This window comes from Paramisgurnus dabryanus, chromosome 8 (genome assembly GCF_030506205.2).
Source record: "Paramisgurnus dabryanus chromosome 8, PD_genome_1.1, whole genome shotgun sequence".
Lineage (NCBI taxonomy): Eukaryota > Metazoa > Chordata > Actinopteri > Cypriniformes > Cobitidae > Paramisgurnus > Paramisgurnus dabryanus.
In genome coordinates, this window is record NC_133344.1 from 4395373 (window position 1) to 4418546 (window position 23174).

The following is a 23174-nucleotide window of genomic DNA, read 5'->3' on the forward strand; positions in this document are numbered from 1 at the left end:
CTCACTAATATTACATTTCCTCTCTGTTTGTCCGCTATGCAATGAGACACACATGCACGCGTTATCCTGCCTGGACCAATGAGCGTTCAGATAACAACGCAAGTGATCTACCCCTCCCTCACAGAGACAGCAGCGGAGTTTAGCAGGATGCGGAGACACTATCAAAGTTTGCTGCAGTATAATTAATAAGACGTGCATTCGCCTGTTTGATGATGTGTTGTGCGTACATGCCGACGTAAGTGTGTCATGTTTAAATACATGTGTGTTAAGAGTTTTAATCATGTGTAAACGCGCCAGTGATGTTAATTTGTTCACGTGCATGATGTAACGTTAAGTGTATACGTTTATGTTTATTCATACGGTTATTCATATGTTTAATAACTAATGTTATCGTGAGAAGTATATTTAGACATTTGTTGTATTTTATTTAGTTTTATTAAGTTAATTGTTTGCAATGCTCCGGCGCAACTAGTGTAGACAGAGCAGCCTCGCGCCAGCAGCACGAGAACCTTAACAAGGTGTCAGGTTTCAGATGCGAGTCGGCTCTATAATATGGAACCTATATGACGCTGTTATTCAGTCAAGGTTTAAGTCTTAAAACAGTATTTTATAGTTCACTGTGGGTGTATTCTTACTGTATTTATTTTTGCAATATATTATTATGTCTGTACTTATGTGTATACTTTTATCTTTGTTTATAGAAAACCACACATATACACTCATCTTTAGAAATCAGTTGAGTGGTAACAATAAAAGGGTTATTCCTAGAAATTGACAGTCTTCGCCTAGTCTCTAATCGGACATCCTTTGGTGGGCCAGTGTCTGGAACCTTCAATTGATTTATGTGGTGAAAACTACCATACATAAGTTTCTTCATGGTCCTTCGAGCCGGATTCTGACTTACAAAAGGTGTAGAAGATGTCACACAATGCAGAGGATGAACCAAATGTGCGAGTCAGAAGGAAAATGGTTCTTCCCGCACGATATGAGGATTATGACCTCACTGGTTTCAATCTCCCAAAAGCTGTTTCACAACCCATGTTACCACTCACGTCTTCAACCCAAAGGGCTAAATGCACAGAGAAAGAACAAGCAGCTCCCCATATCCCAAAACTACCAGAGTTTGGCTTTGACAGTCCGCACCCATTGTCAGATGAAGAACAGTGGGAAACCCGATCAGACAAACTGAAGAGGGAGAACGAGGAGATGCGCAAATCGTATGATAAAATGCAGCATACTCTACAGATGGTACAGCAGGAAAGGGACACCTTTCAGAGCAAAAATGATCAATATGAACAGGAGCTCACCGAACTCAAACAACAAATGAAACAATTACAAAGTCAGATGAGGCAGCAACATGGTACTGTTCAGTTTCTTTCACCTATCATCCCTTCAAGGCAGCATAGTCCAAGTCATCCTATACCTGCACCACGTGTTCACGTATATGCCAAGTCTGATGATATAAGCTTCAGACCTGTACCAGTTCCGAGTCTCAGATCTCAGAGGGATAGGCTCACAGTTCCTACACAACATTCAACGCCAGCGGTGGCCCCACGAACTAAATTAAGTCCCTCTCCATACCACATACCCCAAGGAGCTCATGCATCAATAGAGGATGACTCTCAAGATCCAACATCCAGACACACTTCGAGGTGGGACCCGTATAGCACCCCCAAGGACTATGAAATACCATGTCAGCCACACAGCCCATCACCCCCACCTGAGCAAGAGGTGATGTATAGAGGTCCAGCCCCCACAATACCTGATTTTGTCCGCCCTAACCCAAGAGAGTTTGCACGATTAAAACTTGCTCTGGACAACATCCTACCTGCTCAAGCAACTGAAAGATTCAAATTCCAGATTCTAATGGACCATTTGAAATTAGAGGAGGCATTACTCATTGCTGACTCATATAGCCATTCACAATATCCCTACAGCAAGACAATGGCTGCCTTAAACCAGCAGTATGGTCAACCACACCAACTGGCATTGCAACGCATTGCAGAATTTATGGATGGTCCAAACATAGCCAGCGGGGATATAAAGGCTTTTAGACTGTTTGCTCTCAAAGTTCGTTCACTGGTGGGTATGCTGGAGCAGTTAGGAAGTGATGGCAGCTACGAACTACAGTGTGGCTCACATGTTTCACGATTGCTGGGGAAGTTGCCACATGATTTGAGATCAGGCTTCAGGCGGTTTGCACATCCTCAGAGTGTGCCTATTCCTACTTTGTTGGACCTTTCAGACTGGCTGGAGTTTGAAATTGAGGTGCAGGAGGATAGCACAAGATTTGCAATCGACAACCGTAGAGCCCCAGTGTCGCGAAACAGAGAGACGTACCAACTTATAACTGTACCAACTTCAAGCAGCTCACAGCTGATCAAAAGCGAAGCTGGGTGAAAGATAACAACAGATGTTGGCGCTGTGGTAGAACCCATAAGTCAGCAGAGTGTAACCTCAAAATGCGTTGCAAACAGTGCAATAGCCGACACCTCATGGTTTTACATGACATCAGTCTCAAGGGTACAGAGAATCCCACTGTAGAGCAAACAGAGGCAACAAACTCCTGTCTGCTGAACACCATGAACGAAATTCTGCTCATTCATAAACCCCCAGCCAATCGGAAGGTATTACTGAAAATCAGCAAAGTGATCCTCAGAAATGGGAAACGTAGGATGATTGCATACGCTATCCAAGATGATGGATCTGAAAGAACCATAATCCTCCACAATGCTGCTCAACAGCTGGGCCTCAAAGGACAGCCTGAGGATCTCCCACTGCGAACAGTCAGGCAGGAGTTGCAAGTACTCAGTGGTGCAACAGTCTCATTCACAGTCTCTCCAATAGGTCAGCCCAGTAAAAGATATCTCATTAAGGGTGCCTTCACAGCTCAAAAGTTAAGTTTAGCCGAACACACACACCCTGCAAAGACTTTGAGAGAGAAATATCAGCATCTTAAAGGGCTTCCTCTGCATGACTTTAATGAAGTCTGTCCAGTCCTACTCATCGGGTCTGATTACCCCCATCTAATCACCCCAGTGGAACCGGTGAGGCTAGGCCCACCAGGGGGACCGGCTGCTGTAAAAACTCGTCTGGGCTGGACATTACAGGGTCCGGTTCAACACATGCGGTTAGAGATGACTGATCAACAATGCCTGTTTGCCTCAGTTTCCTCCCCACAATCAGATCTCCAAAAACAAGTGGAGAAATTATGGCAAATGGATGTCCTACCATGGCGCAGCGAAAAAGCATGCATTCGCTCCAAAAGGGATCAGGAGGCAGTGGAACTTCTAGAAACTAAAACAATCAGGGTCAATGTGGATGGTGTCAAGCGATATGCAACTCCCCTCTTGCGTGCTAAAAACATGCCCGAAATGAAAGCACCAAAAGAAGCTGTCTTATCACAGTTGCGATCTACTGAGAGAAGACTGACAAAAAATCCAGAGCAAGCAGCCGCTTATATAGCTGAAATTTCAAAACTAGATCATGCTGGCTATGTGAGCAAAGTGGCACATAATGTTGAGTCAGAAGATTCAGGATGTGCATACTCCTGGTACATCCCACACCATATGGTGCAGCACAATGAGAAAAACAGGATAGTTTTCAATTGCTCATTCCAGCATCGGGGTATATCCCTGAATGAGTATTTGCTTCCTGGACCAGTGTTGGGCCCATCTTTACTTGCCGTTCTACTCAGATTCAGAGAACATTCAGTTGCCGTCAGCAGCGACATAAAAGGAATGTTTCACCAGATAAGATTGCTTCCAGAAGACAGACCACTACTGCGGTTCCTCTGGCGAGATCTGAAGTTGCAGGGACAACCCAGTGTGTATGAATGGCACGTTCTGCCATTTGGCACCACATGCAGCCCCTGTTGTGCTATCTTTGCCCTGCAAAAACACGTGCTGGACAATAGCCAACCTGGTGATGACATCCGCCATTCTGTCCTGAAATCCTTCTATGTAGACAATTGTCTACAAAGTTTCACCTCAACAGAAGAAGCAAAACAGTTTGTTGACCGAATCAAGAATGTACTGGCAGATGGAGGCTTTGAGCTGAGACAGTGGTCCAGCAATAAACTCTCAACAATAAGTCACCTTCCAGCAGAGGCTATTTCTGGCAGTACAGAGCTCTGGATTTCTCAAGAACGAACAAACATGCAAGAATCCACTCTGGGGCTCCTCTGGAACCAGGAGACTGACTCTATCTCCTACAAATACCGGGCCATAGGAAGCACTGACACAACCATGAGACATATCTACAAGATTCTGGCTAGTCAGTATGACCCTTTGGGTTATCTCATTCCTTATACCACACGAGCCAAGATTATTGTGCAACGTCTTTGGGACAAAAAACGTGATTGGGATGACCCACACTTGCCCAGTGATTTACTGCAAGCTTGGACCGTATGGCAAGAAGAGCTACCATCATTACAGTATATAAACCTCCCTCGATGTTACTCCAGTCCCTTGAAAGACACAGAGATGAGTAAAAGAGAAATACACATCTTCTGCGATGCCTCTGAACGTGCATATGGATCAGTTGCATATCTCAGGACTGAGGACCAGCATGGGGAGGTAGAGGTAGCTTTCATAACAGCAAGATCACGTGTAGCTCCCAAAAAACAACAATCTGTTCCTCGCTTGGAACTGTGTGCTGCTCTTACTGGGGCTCAACTCGCTACAGTACTTCAAACAGAGTTAACCCTGAGCATAGAACACATCACCTTATGGACTGACTCCACCACTGTCCTCACATGGTTGCAGTCTGACTCATGTCGGTTTAAGGTATTCGTGGGTACTCGAGTGGCGGAAATCCAAGACCTCACTGAACCACACAGCTGGCGATATGTGCCTTCATTAAGTAATCCAGCTGATGACATCACAAGGGGTAAGAGTCTTTGGGAGCTTGGTACAAGCAGCCGTTGGAGTGAGGGACCAAACTTCCTAAAAGATCCATCTAATATGTGGCCCAAATCTCCAAACCCTGTGGCCATAGATGATACTGAAGTACGTAAAAAGGATTCCTGTACTTTAGCCTGCTTTACATTCTCAGATTTTAGTCAGTTTAAAACCTTTGAGGAGCTAGTAGAGTCTACTGCCCTTCACGGGGCGGCGAACAGTAGCCCAACAGCCAGCGACTACAAAACAGCTGAGATGACTGTTCTGCAACAAGCCCAGCAGGAATGTTTCCCATCTGACTTTGAACTACTAAAGAATGGCAAACCCCTTGCTCGTAATAGCCGCCTACGAGATCTAGACCCAGAATTCGATACAGAGATAGGCTTAATCAGAGTGGGCGGACGTCTACGGCACAGTCCATATCTTGATCCAGACAGTAAACACCCTATCGTGCTTGACCCCAAACATCCAATCACTAATCTTATCATACAAAGCTATGACACAAAACTCTGTCACTCAGGTGCTGAGAGGGTATTTGCTGAAATTCGCCGGAAATACTGGATTATTCGTGGCAGAGCAGCCATAAAACATTGGCAGCGAGTATGCTTTGAGTGTCAAAAATGGAGAAAAAAACCAGAAGTACCAAAAATGGCAGACCTCCCCCCTGCCAGGCTACGCCTATTTAAACCTGCCTTTTATTCAACGGGCATGGACTGTTTTGGTCCTTATGTAGTGAAAGTAGGTCGTCGCAACGAGAAAAAATGGGGAATTATATTCAAGTGCCTTACCACCCGTGCAGTGTATATTGACCTTCTGCATAGTCTCGAGGCAGACTCCTTTCTTATGTCCCTCCGACGGTTCACAGCAAGACGAGGGAAACCCCATGAGCTGTGGTCAGATCAAGGCACCAACTTTAAGGGAGGTGAAAAGGAACTAAAGGAAGCATTCGTAGCTTTAGTCCCAGAACTGCAAAGACAATTAGCTAGTCAACAGATTCAATTTAATTTCAACCCTCCAAACTCACCGCACTTTGGAGGTTGCTGGGAGCGAGAAATCCGCTCACTGAAAAATGCCCTCAGAGTAACTCTAGGAGCTCAATCAGTAAACTTTGAGGTCCTCCAAACGGTGCTTGTGGAAATTGAAGGAATCTTGAACTCAAAACCACTGGGCTATGCTTCCTCGGATGTGTCAGACGCAGACCCAATTACTCCAAATTGTCTCCTGATGGGGCGGCCAGACGCTTCACTCCCTCTGACAATATACCCACAGTCTGAGTTGGTCAGCCGACGTCGATGGCGTCATAGTCAGATCCTTGCAGACCAATTTTGGAAATGTTTCCTTAAATTCTACCTCCCTGGTCTTCAGAATCGTCAGAAATGGCAGAAGGACTCAGTAGACATCCAACTTGGTACTACTGTACTGATTATTGACCCCCAACTACCCAGAGCTCTTTGGCCAGTAGGACAAGTCAAAGAAATCATCCCTGGAGCTGATACTAAAGTGAGGATAGCCAGAGTTAAGGTGGGGGACAAAACATACACCAGACCAGTTGCACGGCTTATACAATTAACTGCAATTCCTGACTAAATAAAATAACAATACATTTCACAGCAGCATAGAAGCCTTTTGGAAATGTACATATTTCACACGGAAATATGGGGGCGGCTGTAAAAACGGCTATTTCTATCTCACTAATATTACATTTCCTCTCTGTTTGTCCGCTATGCAATGAGACACACATGCACGCGTTATCCTGCCTGGACCAATGAGCGTTCAGATAACAACGCAAGTGATCTACCCCTCCCTCACAGAGACAGCAGCGGAGTTTAGCAGGATGCGGAGACACTATCAAAGTTTGCTGCAGTATAATTAATAAGACGTGCATTCGCCTGTTTGATGATGTGTTGTGCGTACATGCCGACGTAAGTGTGTCATGTTTAAATACATGTGTGTTAAGAGTTTTAATCATGTGTAAACGCGCCAGTGATGTTAATTTGTTCACGTGCATGATGTAACGTTAAGTGTATACGTTTATGTTTATTCATACGGTTATTCATATGTTTAATAACTAATGTTATCGTGAGAAGTATATTTAGACATTTGTTGTATTTTATTTAGTTTTATTAAGTTAATTGTTTGCAATGCTCCGGCGCAACTAGTGTAGACAGAGCAGCCTCGCGCCAGCAGCACGAGAACCTTAACAAGGTGTCAGGTTTCAGATGCGAGTCGGCTCTATAATATGGAACCTATATGACGCTGTTATTCAGTCAAGGTTTAAGTCTTAAAACAGTATTTTATAGTTCACTGTGGTAGTATTCTTACTGTATTTATTTTTGCAATATATTATTATGTCTGTACTTATGTGTATACTTTTATCTTTGTTTATAGAAAACCACACATATACACTCATCTTTAGAAATCAGTTGAGTGGTAACAATAAAAGGGTTATTCCTAGAAATTGACAGTCTTCGCCTAGTCTCTAATCGGACATCCTTTGGTGGGCCAGTGTCTGGAACCTTCAATTGATTTATGTGGTGAAAACTACCATACATAAGTTTCTTCATGTATTGTTAATCAACAGTCAGTTTTTGTAAAGCTACAGTGACCTTAATAAGGTTATGACAACAAAAACTTTTAAATATTGTTAAAAAAACAAGTTAATGGTAAAATAAGAACAAATAATCAAATTATGATCAATATCACAAGTAACCAGGCTTGGGAGGGTTACTTTAAAAGTGTATTCCGTTACAGTTACAAATTACTTCATAAAAAAGTATTTAGTAAGCACAATATAAAAGTAATGTAACTGATAAGTTTTTGATTACTTAAAACAACAACTTTTATTTATTAAGAATTTAACAGAATTTTATTTAAAGGACTATACAGGCATCGGCTACAGTGTGGTATTACAGATTGGAAGGAAATAATAAAAACACAACATTAAAAAAATTCTACACAATCTATATATTAGTTTATTTTAATATAGGCCTACATGTTGACTAAAGCCGTGATCTTTCTTAATTTGCCTGACTGAACTTGAACTATTGGCAGTGGGAGTTCCTCTGCGTTACGTAGCAGTGAAAAACGCGTCAAGTGAGAAGAGATTATGAAAGGAAATTTAGGTACTAAAAAATGTACTCTCCTAATTTCTACAGATTTCAGCATCACTAGAAGACTTACAATTGCGATCATACAAACCACTACATTTTAAAGCAGTAATAAACACATACTAGGGTCATTCTACAGAAATTTCCACTTTTGGTATGTCAAGATGTTTTTTTTTCTAACATTTAAACTTGGACCACATTATTAGATTACTCTTTGACTATATGAGTACAAATGACAGCTTAATGATTTTTTATTTTTTGTGTGCATGTACTTAAAGCCTGCATACACCATTTTTTGTCACTGATGTTACCTTACTTCTTTAGCAATATTAAAGGTGTTAATGGAATATTATTTATAATTTTTCAGCTTTAAAGCTTAATTCTTAAGTGTAGCAGAATTCAATGCATTTAAAATTATCATCATGTCACATGTGAAAGATTTTATTTAATGTGAAAGAAAAAAAAAACAGTAACATCAGTGACACAACAAATCACCAGTGACAGTAACACCAGTGACAATTTTCATGAAAACTGCATTTAACAAAATTGCTGCTTCAAAGTATCAAACCACATGTTGTCAATCATTGTATACTCACTAAATTAAGTAGTTTAATCCATTTTGTATTCTATTTTTTTTTTTGCAATTCCCAAACAATAAAGGAGGTCATACCAGTGACTTAAACTAAAAGCTTCATATGAAATCATGAGATGAATTGTTCAAATAACATAGTTTCATTTTAAAATATAAAAAATTGTAACCAAGTGTTTAAAGTGTAATATTTCTGTAAAGGCTAGTGACAGAAAGATTGGCATTTTCGTAGAATGACCCATTACAGAAAGCATCTGTCAACAATTCAGGAGTGATGAATTTATGAATTTCTTCAAAATCAATACTGTTAGAGAAAAAATAAAATCATACAACCGCCTGCTACGCTATCGCATTAGAGAGCACATAGTTAACCCAAATATCAACTCCTATTTATTACAATAACTAAACAAGATTGCTCAAAAATCATCGAATCATCTGAAACAACAACATGCTTGATACTAATCCTACCAATCTATTAAAAGAGAAGATTGTGTTTATTTAACAAGATTTATGGATATGCTGTTTGATTTATAATTATTAGATTATTTTCACAAATTTCATTTACTCTGCTGTGCATGAACAAAGCTGTTCCTCAATTTGTGTGTTTTCAATTTGAAAGCTGCTGCTTGCACTGGGACCTATAGACTTTCTCTTAAATTTTGATTAAAATATTTACTCGGCTGCATATTATGTTGTGGATATATTTCTTAAATGTATATTGCAGTATGGTCTTGCTCTCAGATATTTCACCTGTTCACCAAAAATTACCAATTATTTCCTTGGGAATGTCTGACACCGGTAATAGACTTGCCAGGCATGAAAGCTTGACAGGCGTAGCAACAGTAACTACCCAGGTAGCAAACAGATGTTGGGCCAACGTCAATATTGGTTGGTTACGTTGGCCCAACCTATCTGACAGAAATACAACGTTGGGCCAACGTTGGTATGGTCAGCTGCAATTACTCATCAAATGTAAATATTAGTAAAATAAAGCAGATATGTTTGGAGCAGCTAATAAATGCCTTGGCATTATTTTGTATGTATTTGCTTAATTAACTTACGTTTTCAAAATGCTAAAAAGTACTAAAATAACATTTACAGTACATTTAGTTTTGAAACACAAATGCTGTCCTGCAGTGTGACATAGTATATTAGATTTTTGTAATGGCAGTTACATGGACAGCCATAGGGGTCTTTTAGTCAACCCCTTTACCAGGAAATCCCCCAGATGTTTGGATGTGCTAAAGAGGTTAAAAGGTGAGTGTTAATCTCTTATTAATTTGATAAATTTCCTAATTTCTTTCAGACCATGAACGTGTCAATTTTTGATAGTCCTGTGGTGAGACTGATCTAGTTCAACAGAAAAGAAAAATATAAAAAAAATAATAATCATATTCAGGTTTAAAACAATGAACTTATTCAGTTACTGTAATGTCCAAGCTCAGTCTTGTATAGCAATGACTCAAAATGGCTGCCAAGGTGAAAAAGTCCTGTGGTGTGACAGCCCGTCCTGTAGTATGACATAATCAAGTCAGATGTCTTGCTAGATTCTCGTCTGTTATGTTTGCAATATTAAATATAAATGTATATGTCTCTATATATTAAACAAATATTGTCAATATTATATATAAGATACCTATATTATACATATATTAAACATAAATATATATCTGTCTTCATTTGTTTGTTGTATGTGTATGTTAACAGTCACTGAGTATTGTTTTTTGACAGTGATTTTGACAGTTTTTAGGCATGAGTAAAGAAAGTACAAGGAGCCCTTACGCAAATTAACCATGGTTTTATTGTGGTTCAAGTGTAGTAACCATGGTTTTTTGGTGTATTGATTACTATCACTGTCATTGGACGCCCAGCAGACCTTCTGCCAACCTAAAAAATACCTTACCAACCTTCTGCCAACTTAAAAACCACTAAAACAACGTTGGGCCAACCATGTCATTGGACAGCCAGCCCAGCTAACAAAAAAAGGTCATTGTGTAGGGCACCTGTACTCTCACAGGGACGTTCGCAGGCCGGTCAGCGGACTTTCGGGACGTTTAGGGGACGTTTGCCTACTGTGGGATTTGATTTTGTTTTACTAATCGTGCTGTTTATAATCTTAATTCATGTGTAGTGTTACAATAATGATTCCTGTGCTGAGTACAAAAAAGCTGTCTGTGTGTGTGAAAGTTGAGAGGCTGTGGTTTCGGTTGGGGGAGAAATCAGCAAACGCTGATAACAAAGCCCTGAAGGGAAAACACGCAGAACAGATGGTTTCAATAAACAAGTTGTTTGCTTTATAACTATGTTATATTTAGAGAACGTGAAAATTTGTATGTTTAACTAATGAATGCATTTAACCAATTCATGAACAATGGAGTATTGTTGTGTTGTTGAATAATTATGTTTTACATATTTACTGCCTACATTTCATGCTGATTGCCAAAAGTGTTAAAGTTACAAAGATGTCCAAATAAGGACTGTGGAAATTGATTTTGTTCCATTTTATATTTCTTTAATTAATCATTTTATTCTATAAACATTGTGTGTTTCATATATGCACTGAGCTATTATGTAAAAATGAGGTGTTTGTGTTTGAGAGTGGAAAGTTACCAGCTTTTGTGTGTGTGTAAAAAGCTGCAAGGAGGAATAGCTAGGAATTTACGTCTGGAAATGATCAAGATAAAAGAGGCCTGAGGGGGAAAGCAAACAGGCAACCATGTTATTAACCAATGCTTTAATATTCACAGGATAAAATATGCAATGTATTTCTTACTTAATCAGTATTAATCATTGAATAATTGATGTAATAAATATAAGATGTTGTCTTTGATAAATGTGTATTAACCAATTAAATGAAGGTTGCATACAGAATAACCTAATGGGGGCATGGCAGCTCAACCTTGAAGAACAGAATCTTGTGTGTGTGTGTGTGTTTTCTTCCCTAACTGATGGTTTTTTAATAATGATTAAAGTGTTTGCTTAGAAGTAGTATTGCAGTAAAAGATTTAATGTGTTTATCTATCTAAAGAAGTTAATGTGTGCCTTATTCATATAACCAATTTTACGAATAATGAAATGATGCTATGATATTGAAATATGTTTTACATAATAATCACTTTCATCTTACAGCTTATGTTTTTTATGAATAAATGAACGTTTTATTAATGATTTGTTTTTAAGAAAGCATTATAACATGCTATGTGAAGTCAACCATATGTGAAGTGGAGGAGTACTAGGGAGGAAGTGACGGACTGCATGGCTCTCAGGGATGAGCGGAGAACAGTTTGTTTTTTCTTTGTCTGTGTGTGTCTATCTTCGCCTGCAGGCTGAAACTGGGTGTGGTGATGGAGTCAGATTCACGAGGAAAAGCAGCCTTTGTGGGTGGAGATTCTAAGAAGAAGGACGACGTAACATACTCTATAAATAAATGTTTTCCCAAATGCTGTGCGTTCGCCGCTTGAGACGACCCAGCGCGCTGTAAAACTTTTTCATATCTGATCAATAAATATTTGAACTTAGATATTTGTATTTTGTGCCTTTCCTCTAAATTATGAACATGCAATGGACGCCTTAAAGTCCAAAACTACACAGGAAATTTGCCAGAGTAAAATTTACTCAATTTGAAGAAAATTTTACTCTATAACAGATAACATTTGGTCCCTCTCTAAAAAGAGTAAAAGTTACTCTTTTGAGAGTTATTTTTTTAGAGTTAATTATGCTCAATGTAGTGTTAATATTTTACTCTGTCATGTGATATTTGACTCTATGTAGTGTTTTTTAAAAACAACTCTAGTACCATTTTACTCGGTTCAGAGCTAAAAGAAATTGACTCGGTTGCAATTTAACCCTATTTAGAGTAATTTCAGATTTACTCTGCCACAATTTACTTCCCCTCCTGAGTTGTTTTTCATCAATTATGAGTGAATTATGAAATTACAAAATTCAGGTTTTACCATTAAACAGCTCGAAAATGAAAAACATCAGTCTGAAACAAACCTGTAATTTCAGTAAAATTTTATTATCTTGCTAAAAACAGCATCTATTATACATTTTATTTGTAAAGCCTCTTTTAAACAGCATTTTTACAATTCATGACAACAACACTAAAATAATATAAATAGTAATACAATAGAGGAGATAAAGAATTACATGAAATAATATAGTACAATAAACAAAGCAGAAACAAACTACTACAAATACTGAAATGAGATAATACAGTTAAAGGAGACATTTCACAAGACTTTTTTAAGATGTCAAATAAATATTTGCTATCCCAGAGTATGTATGTGAAGTTCTAGCTCAAAATACCATATAGACAATTTATTGTAACATGTTAAAATTTACACTTTGTAGGGGTGAGCAAAAATGTGCAGTTGTTGGGTGTGTCCTTTTAAATGCAAATGAGCTGCACTAAATGGCAGTGGTTGAATAGTGCAGATTAAGAGGCGGTATTATTATAATAAGATCCCCTTCTTACATCACAAGGGGAGCCAAATTTCAATGAGCTATTTTTTCACATGCTTGCAAAGAATGGTTTATCAAAACTAAGTTACTGGGTTGATCTTTTTCACATTTTCTCTGTTGATAGAAGCACTGGGGACCCAATTATAGCACTTAAACAAGGAAAAAGTCAGATTTTCATGATACGTCCCCTTTAAACTTTATTTACAATATATAAACCATACGTTTGTTATCAGAGTCCCAAATTAAAACAATTTAAAAGTGTAAATCTGCAACTCACGTACTAGGCCCTTGTGAAAACCCAGCTGAAAAAGAAGGTACACTTCAATAACGTACTGAAAGTGCTCTCTTTTCGCACACTAATTTTGTCCTTAATAATATTAAAAATTATTGTGCTATTTTGAGACACCATGAATATAAACTAAAATGTGCTTAAAATATATTTAAAAAATGTATTTATTTACCACTTGTTTGTATGAAAGATGGGTTTAAGTTTACTACAAGCAGTAACTAAATACATTTTTTAAATATATTTTAAGCACATTTAAGTTCATATTCATGGTGTCTCAAAATAGTACAGACAAGTATCCTTAGATGTTTTTAAGATTTTCTTTAAGTACTAAAGAAGAAGAATCGTTTTGTATATAAAAAATTAGGGCCCTATCTTGCACCCAGCGCAATTGACTTTGTCAGTGACGCATGTATCATTCGTATTTTGCGCCGGCGCACAGCGGGGTTTTTCCCTCCACAGATGCACGTCAGCAAACTAGGGAATGAACTTGCGCTCCCTGGGCGGTTCAGCGCAAAAAGGAGGCGTGTTGCGGCGCAAACCATCTCTTATGCTATTTTGCAGTTTCAAAAAACAATTGCGCTACTAACCAAAAAAATCTAGTCTAAAGTCAGTGGCGCGTTGCGCGTGGTTCATTATACTATTTTAAGGGCGCATGCTTGACCATAATGTATAGCGTGCACAACGCGCATACACTTTGCTTATCTAATCTACACAGATGCAACAGTTATTTTTGCAAATCATAAATTGTTACACTTAAAAATATTAATACACGAGATAAGGGGAATCATAGTGGTGAGCATTGTGTTGATAGTTTTTATTTATTCTCATGCAAATAACGATTAAAATATTTTCATAACTTTGTTGTGTGGCTGTATTACGTTTATTTTATGTAAATAATAGTTAAAATGTTTTCATAAGAAACCTTAATGTATATGAACTTGATTTGTAAGAGTACTTTGGGGTTGGACCTTGCTTGCGTTTCTTGGGTCCGATTTCAAAGCCCCCAAACCCTTTCAGCGGTGAGGGTGGACGCAGCGATGTCCTCTGCTGGCGTCAAGTCCTGAGGCAGATCCACCTCCCGTTACACGGCGTGCCCGATTTATGCTGGCAAGCGTGGGATTCCCCCGTACAAGGACGTCGGTCTCCTCGGCTGTAAACCGCTCCTGGCGTACGCCTGGTAAATCCGTCATAATAATAGCAACCCGCCATGGAACTTGCGCCCTTGCGTTTAAAGGGAATGTTGGCTAGCGTTCTGATTGGTTTATTTGACGTTACGCCCAAACCACACCTATGAATAATGAACCTACTTCAGACCAACCCCTTATTGATTTGCGCCCGGCGCAAGAGTTATTTCTCACGCCGGGAAAATAGCAACAGCGCCCAAGATCCGCCCACAAACTCACTTGCGCGTTGCGCTTCGCACTTGCGTTTCAGATCGTTAAAATAGAGCCCTTAGTGTGTAAAAATAGAGCACTTTCAGATGGGTTTTCACAAGGGCCTAGTACGCGAGTTGAAGATTTACAGTTTAAAATTGTTTTCATTTGGGACTCTAAATAACAAAAGCATGGATTATATGTTGTAAATAATTTTAACTGTATGACCTCATTTCAATATCACTAAGGTCAAGGTAGAAATGTTAAGAGAAACCGGTAATTTTTATTCTGATTATTTACTTAAATCTGTGCTGCATATGAATAATGCATGTCTGATGGGTAACATTGTGACTTCAATTGAAACTATAGATCTAAAGCCATTCTTCATGAATCATAACTTGTATAGCACAATAGTTACCATCTTCAACTTCAGTGGCTTCAGCATTTTGGATGCTTACAAGTCTGTGTGAGGCCACGGGTCTGTGCAATAACCTTTGGTTTTATGTTGGTAGACCACTTCTCCAACAACTTTGCAGCGGTCGACTCACCAAATAGAAGTCCAAAATCTTGATCAATCTGCAAATGATGCACCTGTTTGTGGTTGCCGTGGGCGTTTTATCCGTCCATCTGATGCTTCTTTTTGGAAAGTTTTAATTCTCCACACCAAATATCCACTTCCATCTTCTGCATTGTAATAATGCTCCTGTGAATAGAACAATACAAAGACCAAGTAGTTTTACATTTCCTTATCAATTATAATGCAAATAATATCTACACTGCAATATAAAAAGTATATCCTCCTTTAAAAGTCACGTTCTTTCTGATCCCATTTCAAATTTTAGTTAGTGTGTAATGTTGCTGTTTGAGCATAAATAACACCTGCAAAATGATAAAGCTCAAAGTTCACTGCCAGGCAATATATTTTCTTTAACAGATTCACCTTTCAAAGCCTACAGTGAACGGCGGTTTGGACTACAGCCCTCTACTTCCCGAATTAATGACGTCAATAAAACAGTTTTTGACTAAACTCCGCCCACAGGAATACGTCAGTCACCAGCTTTGGCTCAAACGGTTCTGCTAAGCTAAGCTGCTGTCAAATCAAAACACACTGAATAAACTACACAATCAGAACTCATTACTTATTTCTGAAGGAGGGACTTCATAGAACAATGAAGACATCAGCCTGTTTTGAGGACAGTGAAAACAGCGGTATACAGACACTGTAAAAAAATTCTGTAGAAATTACAGTATTACTGGGTATTACTGGCAACTAGCTGCCAGTAACTTACTGTAGATTTTACATTTATGTTATTTACTGGCAACAGTTTGTTCAAAGTTAAATGAACATAAATCATTTTCAGTCTTTATCTTCTACAGTAAGTTACTGGCAACCAGCTGCATGATTACAGCTATTTTTTTACAGTGGACACTGTAAAAACAATCAAAGCTTCAAAAACACAGAAAGAACGGGACCTTTAAATCACAAAGTTTGAGAGGCAACAGGTACTTACATAACTATTAGGGTTGTGACAATTAATCGGGCAAATGCGCGTTTTCTCAATGAATGAATTTGAATGAATTACGGTGAAATGCAGGCACATCCAAAAGCCAGGGGGCGCTCTCGCTTAGAAACACCATTTGTGCCACAGAAGAAGTAGTATACCAAACACTATTCCAGGAAATGTCTAAAGGAATATTTATATCGCTGTTCTTCAGATTGTTTCAGGTATTTTCATGATAATAAAGAATATTTTAAATGATTGTGTTTGACGAGTGTTGCTTTTTTAAATGCACGTTATAAACGAGTCAAACTTGTAGTGATTTTAGATTGATAAGGACTTCCTACTGATCACGGAGCCGTAGTACACGCACAAGCTGTGCATGAAACACTGAATCGGAGCCTTACGATTCAGAATCGATTTCAGACAGGTCTTTTTAATGGGAGCGCGATGCATCGATGCACATCCCTAATAACTATGCTTGCTCCTGGGGTCAGCAAAGCATGGGAACATGGAGATAATACCCTTTGCACATTCTTCCTTCAAACTTCGGTAAGGGCAAGATCTACAAACAGAAACATAAACCAATTAAAACCCGTAACATCATAAACATCAATTTACAAAGTAGTGAAGTTGTAAAGATGTTTAAAATGTCTTGCAAAAAATCCCTAGCAAAATTTGTAAAGATAAGGGAGACAGAATTCTGTGCTTAAAATAGAAAGCATGCACAACTCTCTTTTACCTAATATTTTATGTTTATGGTATTATTGTTGGTGTGACAGTTCACTCAAAGTAAAGGTGGGTAAATTTGGACATATGCTACCCATTTTAGGTCTTAATGCAAATCAATCTCGATATGAATTCTGAAAACCAGCTAAAACCAGCCCAAGCTGGTTGACTGGTTTTAAGCTGGTCTCTCAGCCTGGTATTAGCTGTTCAGGATTGTGTAGCAGGATGTGTGTGGTTTTTTTTGGCCACTTTATAGCTGGTCATGCTAAAAAACAGCTGACCCACCAGCTTAAACCAGCTTAGCTAAGCTGGTTGGCTGGTCTTAGCTGGTTCAAGATGGTCCTCCCACCCTGACCAGCTAAGACCAGCTACAAAGTGAACATACACACCTTAGAGAGAGCATAGGTCACACAGAGTACAAAAATATTTTACTATTACGTAAAATAATGTAAGTTGTCTTATATATTGATCTTTGATATTATTGTAGGTTTTGTTGTGGGTTCAGGGCATCTTGAAGTATACTATGAATAAGTGTCAGATAGATCTATTGCGAGCGACATCATTTGAATTATCTGGCACGAGGCGTCACACGTACTTCAACTGACACAACCGAGACGGTAGTAAAAGAGGGGAAAACTCCTTTACATTTCGACATTTTTTATACTAAATCCCATTTATTTTGTAGTTAATTGTTAGATAAGGTCATAACTTCGTCAAGTTTTCGTTACAGGGTAAGATTTCTTTACCATATACAGTATTTATATTGGTTCAAGTGTGCAGTTTGATAGTTTGTATTTCCTTTATGAAATATATAGGAAATTTGTTAGCCATATTTAAGTTAACATTACTCGCCTTAGTACATTTTGGTATCGTATGTAAGCTTCGCTTAATTTAGTTCAATGTTAGAGTAAATATAAAAGGTTTTAGAATAATAATAATATATCTTTCATCCATACGCAGCGGGTAAAGTGCGCGAGCTCGTACGGCCGTTTCTCAAGCGGAAGGCTGCAGCCTCTGGAGGTCGCGTGTCTTATTTCAGAAAGTTAACAAGTATAAAGTTGACTATTATTCTTAGTTAATCGTAAATTGTTGTAATATGCTTATGACTTGCGAATGTAATGCTCAGTTAACTTAATAAACCAGATTTGATAACGTATACAGCCCGCCTATGCGACCTCCGGAGGATGCAGCCTTCCGTTTGAGAAACGGCCTATAACGAGGGGGAGCGTCCGCGAAATTCTGTTTGAATTGATTCTTCAACAATGGCAGAGCAAACATTTACTGTCGTAATGATTAAACAAACATTTTAACGTTTAAATTAAAACTCTTACCTTTCCAGGGGTTTCTGTTCCTGCAGCCTTCCAGCGACACTTCAGTCGTACTGTGTGTGTACTTGCTTTCCGCGTATGACGATACGGACACGAACAATATACTGCCACCTACTGTACTGTAGTAAAATGACGTGTATGATTGAATACTGTGGCAAACGCAGTAAAAACAGACATGTAAGTCATTGTAAAAATTTGCTAAATCACCAAAATAAGTTTGTAGATGTGGTTCATTAATTTTTCATAACTATGCAGCATAATGAATCAGCCTGAATTTATTTAGCATATAAAAATATATTTTTTTAACTTTATTTTTAAACCCTTTATATGCTTTTATATGGTATATGGTTAAACCCTTATATGGTAGCATACAGTGAATAAAAATCTTAAATTGAATTAAATCTCTTGTAATAATAAAAAAGCTCTTAATTATCAGCGAGGGTTGGGGGTACATCTGGGTAACATTTTAACATTTAAGCAGCTTCCTTTTTATATTATTTTACATAATTTGATGTGTATATATATTAACTTATCTTTATTTTGTTTTCTCAGCCTTTAAACATCTGATAAATGTGTACTACAAAAAAGGTAAGTTCAGCACCAGATCCACTTATGTTATACTGTAATGACCTCTGTGTATGAAATGTGCTATACAAATAAACTTGCCTTGCCTTGTATTATTGATACTGGTTTGATTTAAACAACCAAATGTTTCCAGTGCAACATGAAAAAACATTGGAAAACAATTTTCAGCCTAAGGTTAGATAATGTAGCCAATGGTCCTCTATTAATATTGGTACAATGGTACATTTCCTTTGTGTTTTGCAAACTGAACTTACCGATTTATATGGACTTTACTTACAGGTTTTCTGTGCTATGTGCTATAAGTCTGAGGTAGGACCATCCTTGTGGTTTGAGTGGAACAATGGGGTAAGATTTTGTTCATGTTTTATAAAATACAAATGCTAAACGAAAACAAGGTCAGCTACATATATAAAAAAATAATAATAAAAAAACACTTGTTTCTGTCTGAAGGGTATTGAGACCAAAATAAACAATGTGCCACTCTAGACAGCTGTGGACAAAATATGCAGTCAGAGTAGCCTATTTTCTCAAACAGGTAAAGTATGCAAAGTAATACCAAGCTTCTTTTTAACATCAAGTTAAAAAAATAATAGCAAGCAAAATATACAATGTTTATATGATATATATTGACCAAAGTTGTTCTATTTTGAGGCTGTAAATATACTGAAAGTCATTGTAAGTGTTAAAAGACAACTTAAATTTACTTTTGTTTTTTGTTTGCAGAAAGAGAATTCCAGGCCAAAAGGACTCAACAGAGACAGCATTGTAAGTACACAAAACAAAAAGTTGGAATGATTAAGAAAAATGCATGTTGTCTATACATATTTTCTTTAAATTTTTTTCACCGGTCAGCAGGACTGTAAATTATCTGAAGGTGAAATTATTATTAAAGGTGATATCATTGTCATTGCATTCATTGTTACTTATGATTTTAAACAGTGGGAATCATTGTGTATTTTTAATCATTATGTGAATTAATCATTATTGACAGCTATTGCACAAGTGTAAGTAAAAACTTTAAAAAAGATCCAACTGTTGAATATTTGATTGTAAAATGCTAAACGTTAAACTAAAGTGTACATGGTCCATGTTAATGTTTTTAGTATTTTTTTCAGCTGAGGAGCCAGGTAAAACTAAAAGGTCAAAATATGATTTACTATCGTATTATTATTTCATTCTGATTTTTCTCCTGTTTTTTTTCTGAGTTAGATGAGGAGCAACCAGTACATCAAAGCAAAAAGATGCTATGATGTTGTCTGAGGCACCTTATTGTGAGTACATTTATATGTTAACAGTCATTTAAATAGTCATAGCCTACTTCTGTGGAATTAAAAACATATAAGTTAGGCTCAGTTAGTATTTGTAGTATAATGATGATTACATTATTTACATTATTAATTAATAGGCAGACTTACTGTTAATTTATTGTACTTGTGTAGTTAGTAATGTTTTACTGTTTCAAAACAAATCCTATAAAGAAATCCTGGATTGTAGAATCATTCTGAAAGTAGACCAAATTTAGGACAACATCACAGCAGTGGTCGGGAAAAACATCAGTCAATGAGCAAGCCAAGCTGACTTTCAAAAGATGGTTTGTGTCATAACAACATTACTAGTCACTGCTGACTTTTTCTTGTTTAATTACGGATTGTTTTTGTTTGTAGATTTGTTATCTGTCTTCAGAGGAAAGGCAGCTTGGAGGTTGCTACAGCTACACAGGGAGAATTTCAGCAGCTCAGTTTCATACTTGCAACTAATAATGAATAATAGTGAGTCTGTGTGAATCCCAAATGTTTTTGTATATCTATTTGAAAGGAAATATGTTGTAAATAAGAATAAGTTAATAGTTAATGGTCTATTTTTAAAACAAGATACATTTTTTATTCTTTGGAATAGAACCATAGATCTATCTGACACTTATTCATAGTATACTTCAAGATGCCCTGAACCCACAACAAAACCTACAATAATATCAAAGATCAATATATAAGACAACTTACATTATTTTACGTAATAGTTAAATATTTTTGTACTCTGTGTGACCTATGCTCTCTCTAAGGTGTGTATGCTCACTTTGTAGCTGGTCTTAGCTGGTCAGGGTGGGAGGACCATCTTGAACCAGCTAAGACCAGCCAACCAGCTTAGCCAAACTGGTTTAAGCTGGTGGGTCAGCTGGTTTTCTAGCCTGCAGCTATAAAGTGGCCAAAAAAATAAATAAAACACATCCTGCTACACAATCCTGAACAGCTAATACCAGGCTGAGAGACCAGCTTAAAACCAGTGAACCAGCTTGGGATGGTTTTAGCTGGTTTTCAGAATTCATATAGAGATTGATTTGCATTTAGACCAAAAATGGGTAGCATATGTCCAAATTTACCCACCTTTACTTTGAGTGAACTGTCACACCAACAATAATACCATAAACATAAAATATTAGGTAAAAGAGAGTTGTGCATGCTTTCTATTTTAAGCACAGAATTCTGTCCCCCTTATCTTCAAAAATTTTGCTAGGGATTTTTTGCAAGACATTTTAAACATATTCAAAAATAATTAGTTAACTTCTGAATGTGTTCATTTCGTTGTTTTAGGTTAGAAGACAGCGGAAAGAATTGGCATTGCAGAGACACACACCAAGAGACACACACACAGGCAGCTGAAGCGAGTTTGACTGACGTGCACAGGAGATCAGGCACGTGCACGGAAGGTCGTGCACGCACACACAAACATGGAGCACAGCATAATTACAACTGTTGGATTAAAATAAAAGTACTTTGTGGTATACAATGTTTCTCGTGTCTGTTTTATGTTTTCATTGGTTAGCAGGGAAATAAAATGACGTGCTGAGGACTTTAGGCAAACGTCCCCTAAACGTCCCGAAAGTCCGCTGACCGTCCTGCGAACGTCCCTGTGAAAGTCCGGGCTCGACGTTACGGGTACCCTACACAATGACGTTCGGGGGACGTTCACAGAGAATGTTAAGGGGACATCCTGGGGACCTTTTTTGTTAGCTGGGAGCTTGCTGTCCAATGACATGGTTGGCCCAACGTTGTTTTAGTGGTTTTTAAGTTGGCAGAAGGTTGGTAAGGTATTTTTTAGGTTGGCAGAAGGTCTGCTGGCCGTCTAATAACATGGTTGGCCCAACGTTGGCCCAACGGACAAAATTACGTTGGGCCAACGTCAGCACCCAACGTTGGCCCAACACAACAACAAACGTTGGGCCAACGTTGGGCCAACGTCTGTTTGCTACCTGGATAAGGAAGAGAGGGGCTTAGCAAAGGGGCAGTTTGTTGATGCTTCAGTTATTATAAGGTGTGAACCCATTTCTATGATAATGAAATGGTCCGAGTGAGACAGTGGGTGAGATGGTAGGTAATGTTGAGGGTTGGTGAAACTGAAGGGTTACTTCCTTTCAATGTTTTCATGTTAAATGCTTTCAAATTTGAGTGCTTTGTTTTCTATTGAAGGGTCTGCCTGACCCCTAAAATGTGTATGAATGCAATATAGGGCTGTAAGTCAGACTTGGTCTTGGGCTCTATGCTCTGATTTGAAGATCGCTTTTTGCAATAAAGACTACAGCTCGAGGAAATCCAAGTCTCTTGGTCTTCGCTATAAAGATTTACAACACAAGAGAACGCAAAAATTTTGCTTGAGAATGCAAAAGCTGTTCAAATAAAATGTCCTCTCATCCTAAATATTGTCCACTTCCATGTCTTCTATGGGCTCTGTACAAGTATGGCCAGAAATCATCACAAGCTATTTTATAAAGTAATGACTAAATAAAAAGAAGGGTTGAAAAATGTGCTGAAGAAAGAAAATAAAGAAAACATCAGACTTTTAATATCATAAAGAAAGAAACATGCAAGATGCAATTATGATCAGATTAAGAATACCAGCATAAAATGTTTTTTTTACAACTTTACACAATGTCGTATTTTGGTTTTAATTTGGTAATGTTGCACCACAAAATAAAACCACACCCTAAATTTACAAAATTTGTAAAAATACCTAATTGGTTCATTTTCTTTATGCAGTCAAAAAACTTAAATATCACATCTGTTCACTACGAAAACAAAAACACACTAAAATGCAACATTTGTGAGCCCTTTTGTTTAGGTGTTAAAATAACGTAATCATAATGTTGTAATAAGACGTTTAAAGAACATCATGAACATACCAAAATACAACCAGTGTTGGTTTAAATGTATCTCAGCTTTATTATTAGTGTTTTGTTTTATAATGGTAGGCAGGGCTGGATTGGTAATCAGGCATACCGGGCATTTTCTTGGTGGGCCGACATACACTGTTAACGA

The 23174-nt window shown here is 38.0% G+C and overlaps 1 protein-coding gene and 2 long non-coding RNA genes across 5 annotated transcripts; 2 read left to right on the forward strand and 1 right to left on the reverse strand.

Moving 5' to 3' along the window:
- Positions 1 to 84: 84 nt before the first annotated feature.
- LOC135771659 (uncharacterized) lies at positions 85 to 12115 on the forward strand. Of its 2 annotated transcripts, XR_010542977.2 has the most exons (3): positions 85 to 235; positions 702 to 6823; positions 7290 to 12115. XR_010542977.2 is itself a non-coding variant. In XM_065281985.2 (2 exons), the coding sequence occupies exon 2, from the start codon at positions 2463 to 2465 to the stop codon at positions 6486 to 6488; it is 4026 nt and encodes a 1341-aa protein (XP_065138057.1). In that variant the 5' UTR covers positions 85 to 235; positions 702 to 2462; the 3' UTR covers positions 6489 to 12115. The 2 variants fall into 2 exon arrangements, 1 of the variants encoding a protein (XP_065138057.1); XM_065281985.2 differs by having other exon boundaries at positions 702 to 12115.
- Positions 12116 to 12616: 501 nt separating this feature from the next.
- On the reverse strand, positions 12617 to 18354 carry LOC135771784 (uncharacterized). The gene is made up of 3 exons (XR_010543052.2): positions 18283 to 18354; positions 16747 to 16787; positions 12617 to 15426 (listed from the first exon to the last, which is right to left on the reverse strand). It is a non-coding gene; the product is annotated as an uncharacterized lncRNA (long non-coding RNA).
- LOC135771772 (uncharacterized) lies at positions 17561 to 21615 on the forward strand. 2 transcript variants are annotated; one of them, XR_010543036.2, is made up of 9 exons: positions 17561 to 17682; positions 18291 to 18456; positions 18832 to 18867; positions 19144 to 19209; positions 19315 to 19399; positions 19588 to 19629; positions 20070 to 20135; positions 20529 to 20633; positions 21453 to 21615. It is a non-coding gene; the product is annotated as an uncharacterized lncRNA (long non-coding RNA). The 2 variants fall into 2 exon arrangements; XR_010543035.2 differs by having other exon boundaries at positions 20074 to 20135.
- Positions 21616 to 23174: the final 1559 nt, after the last annotated feature.

Excerpts from the sequence above, each read along its gene's own strand:
- LOC135771659 (XM_065281985.2), top strand. The coding sequence starts at position 2,463 with ATGCGTTGCAAACAGTGCAATAGCCGACACCTCATGGTTTTACATGAC.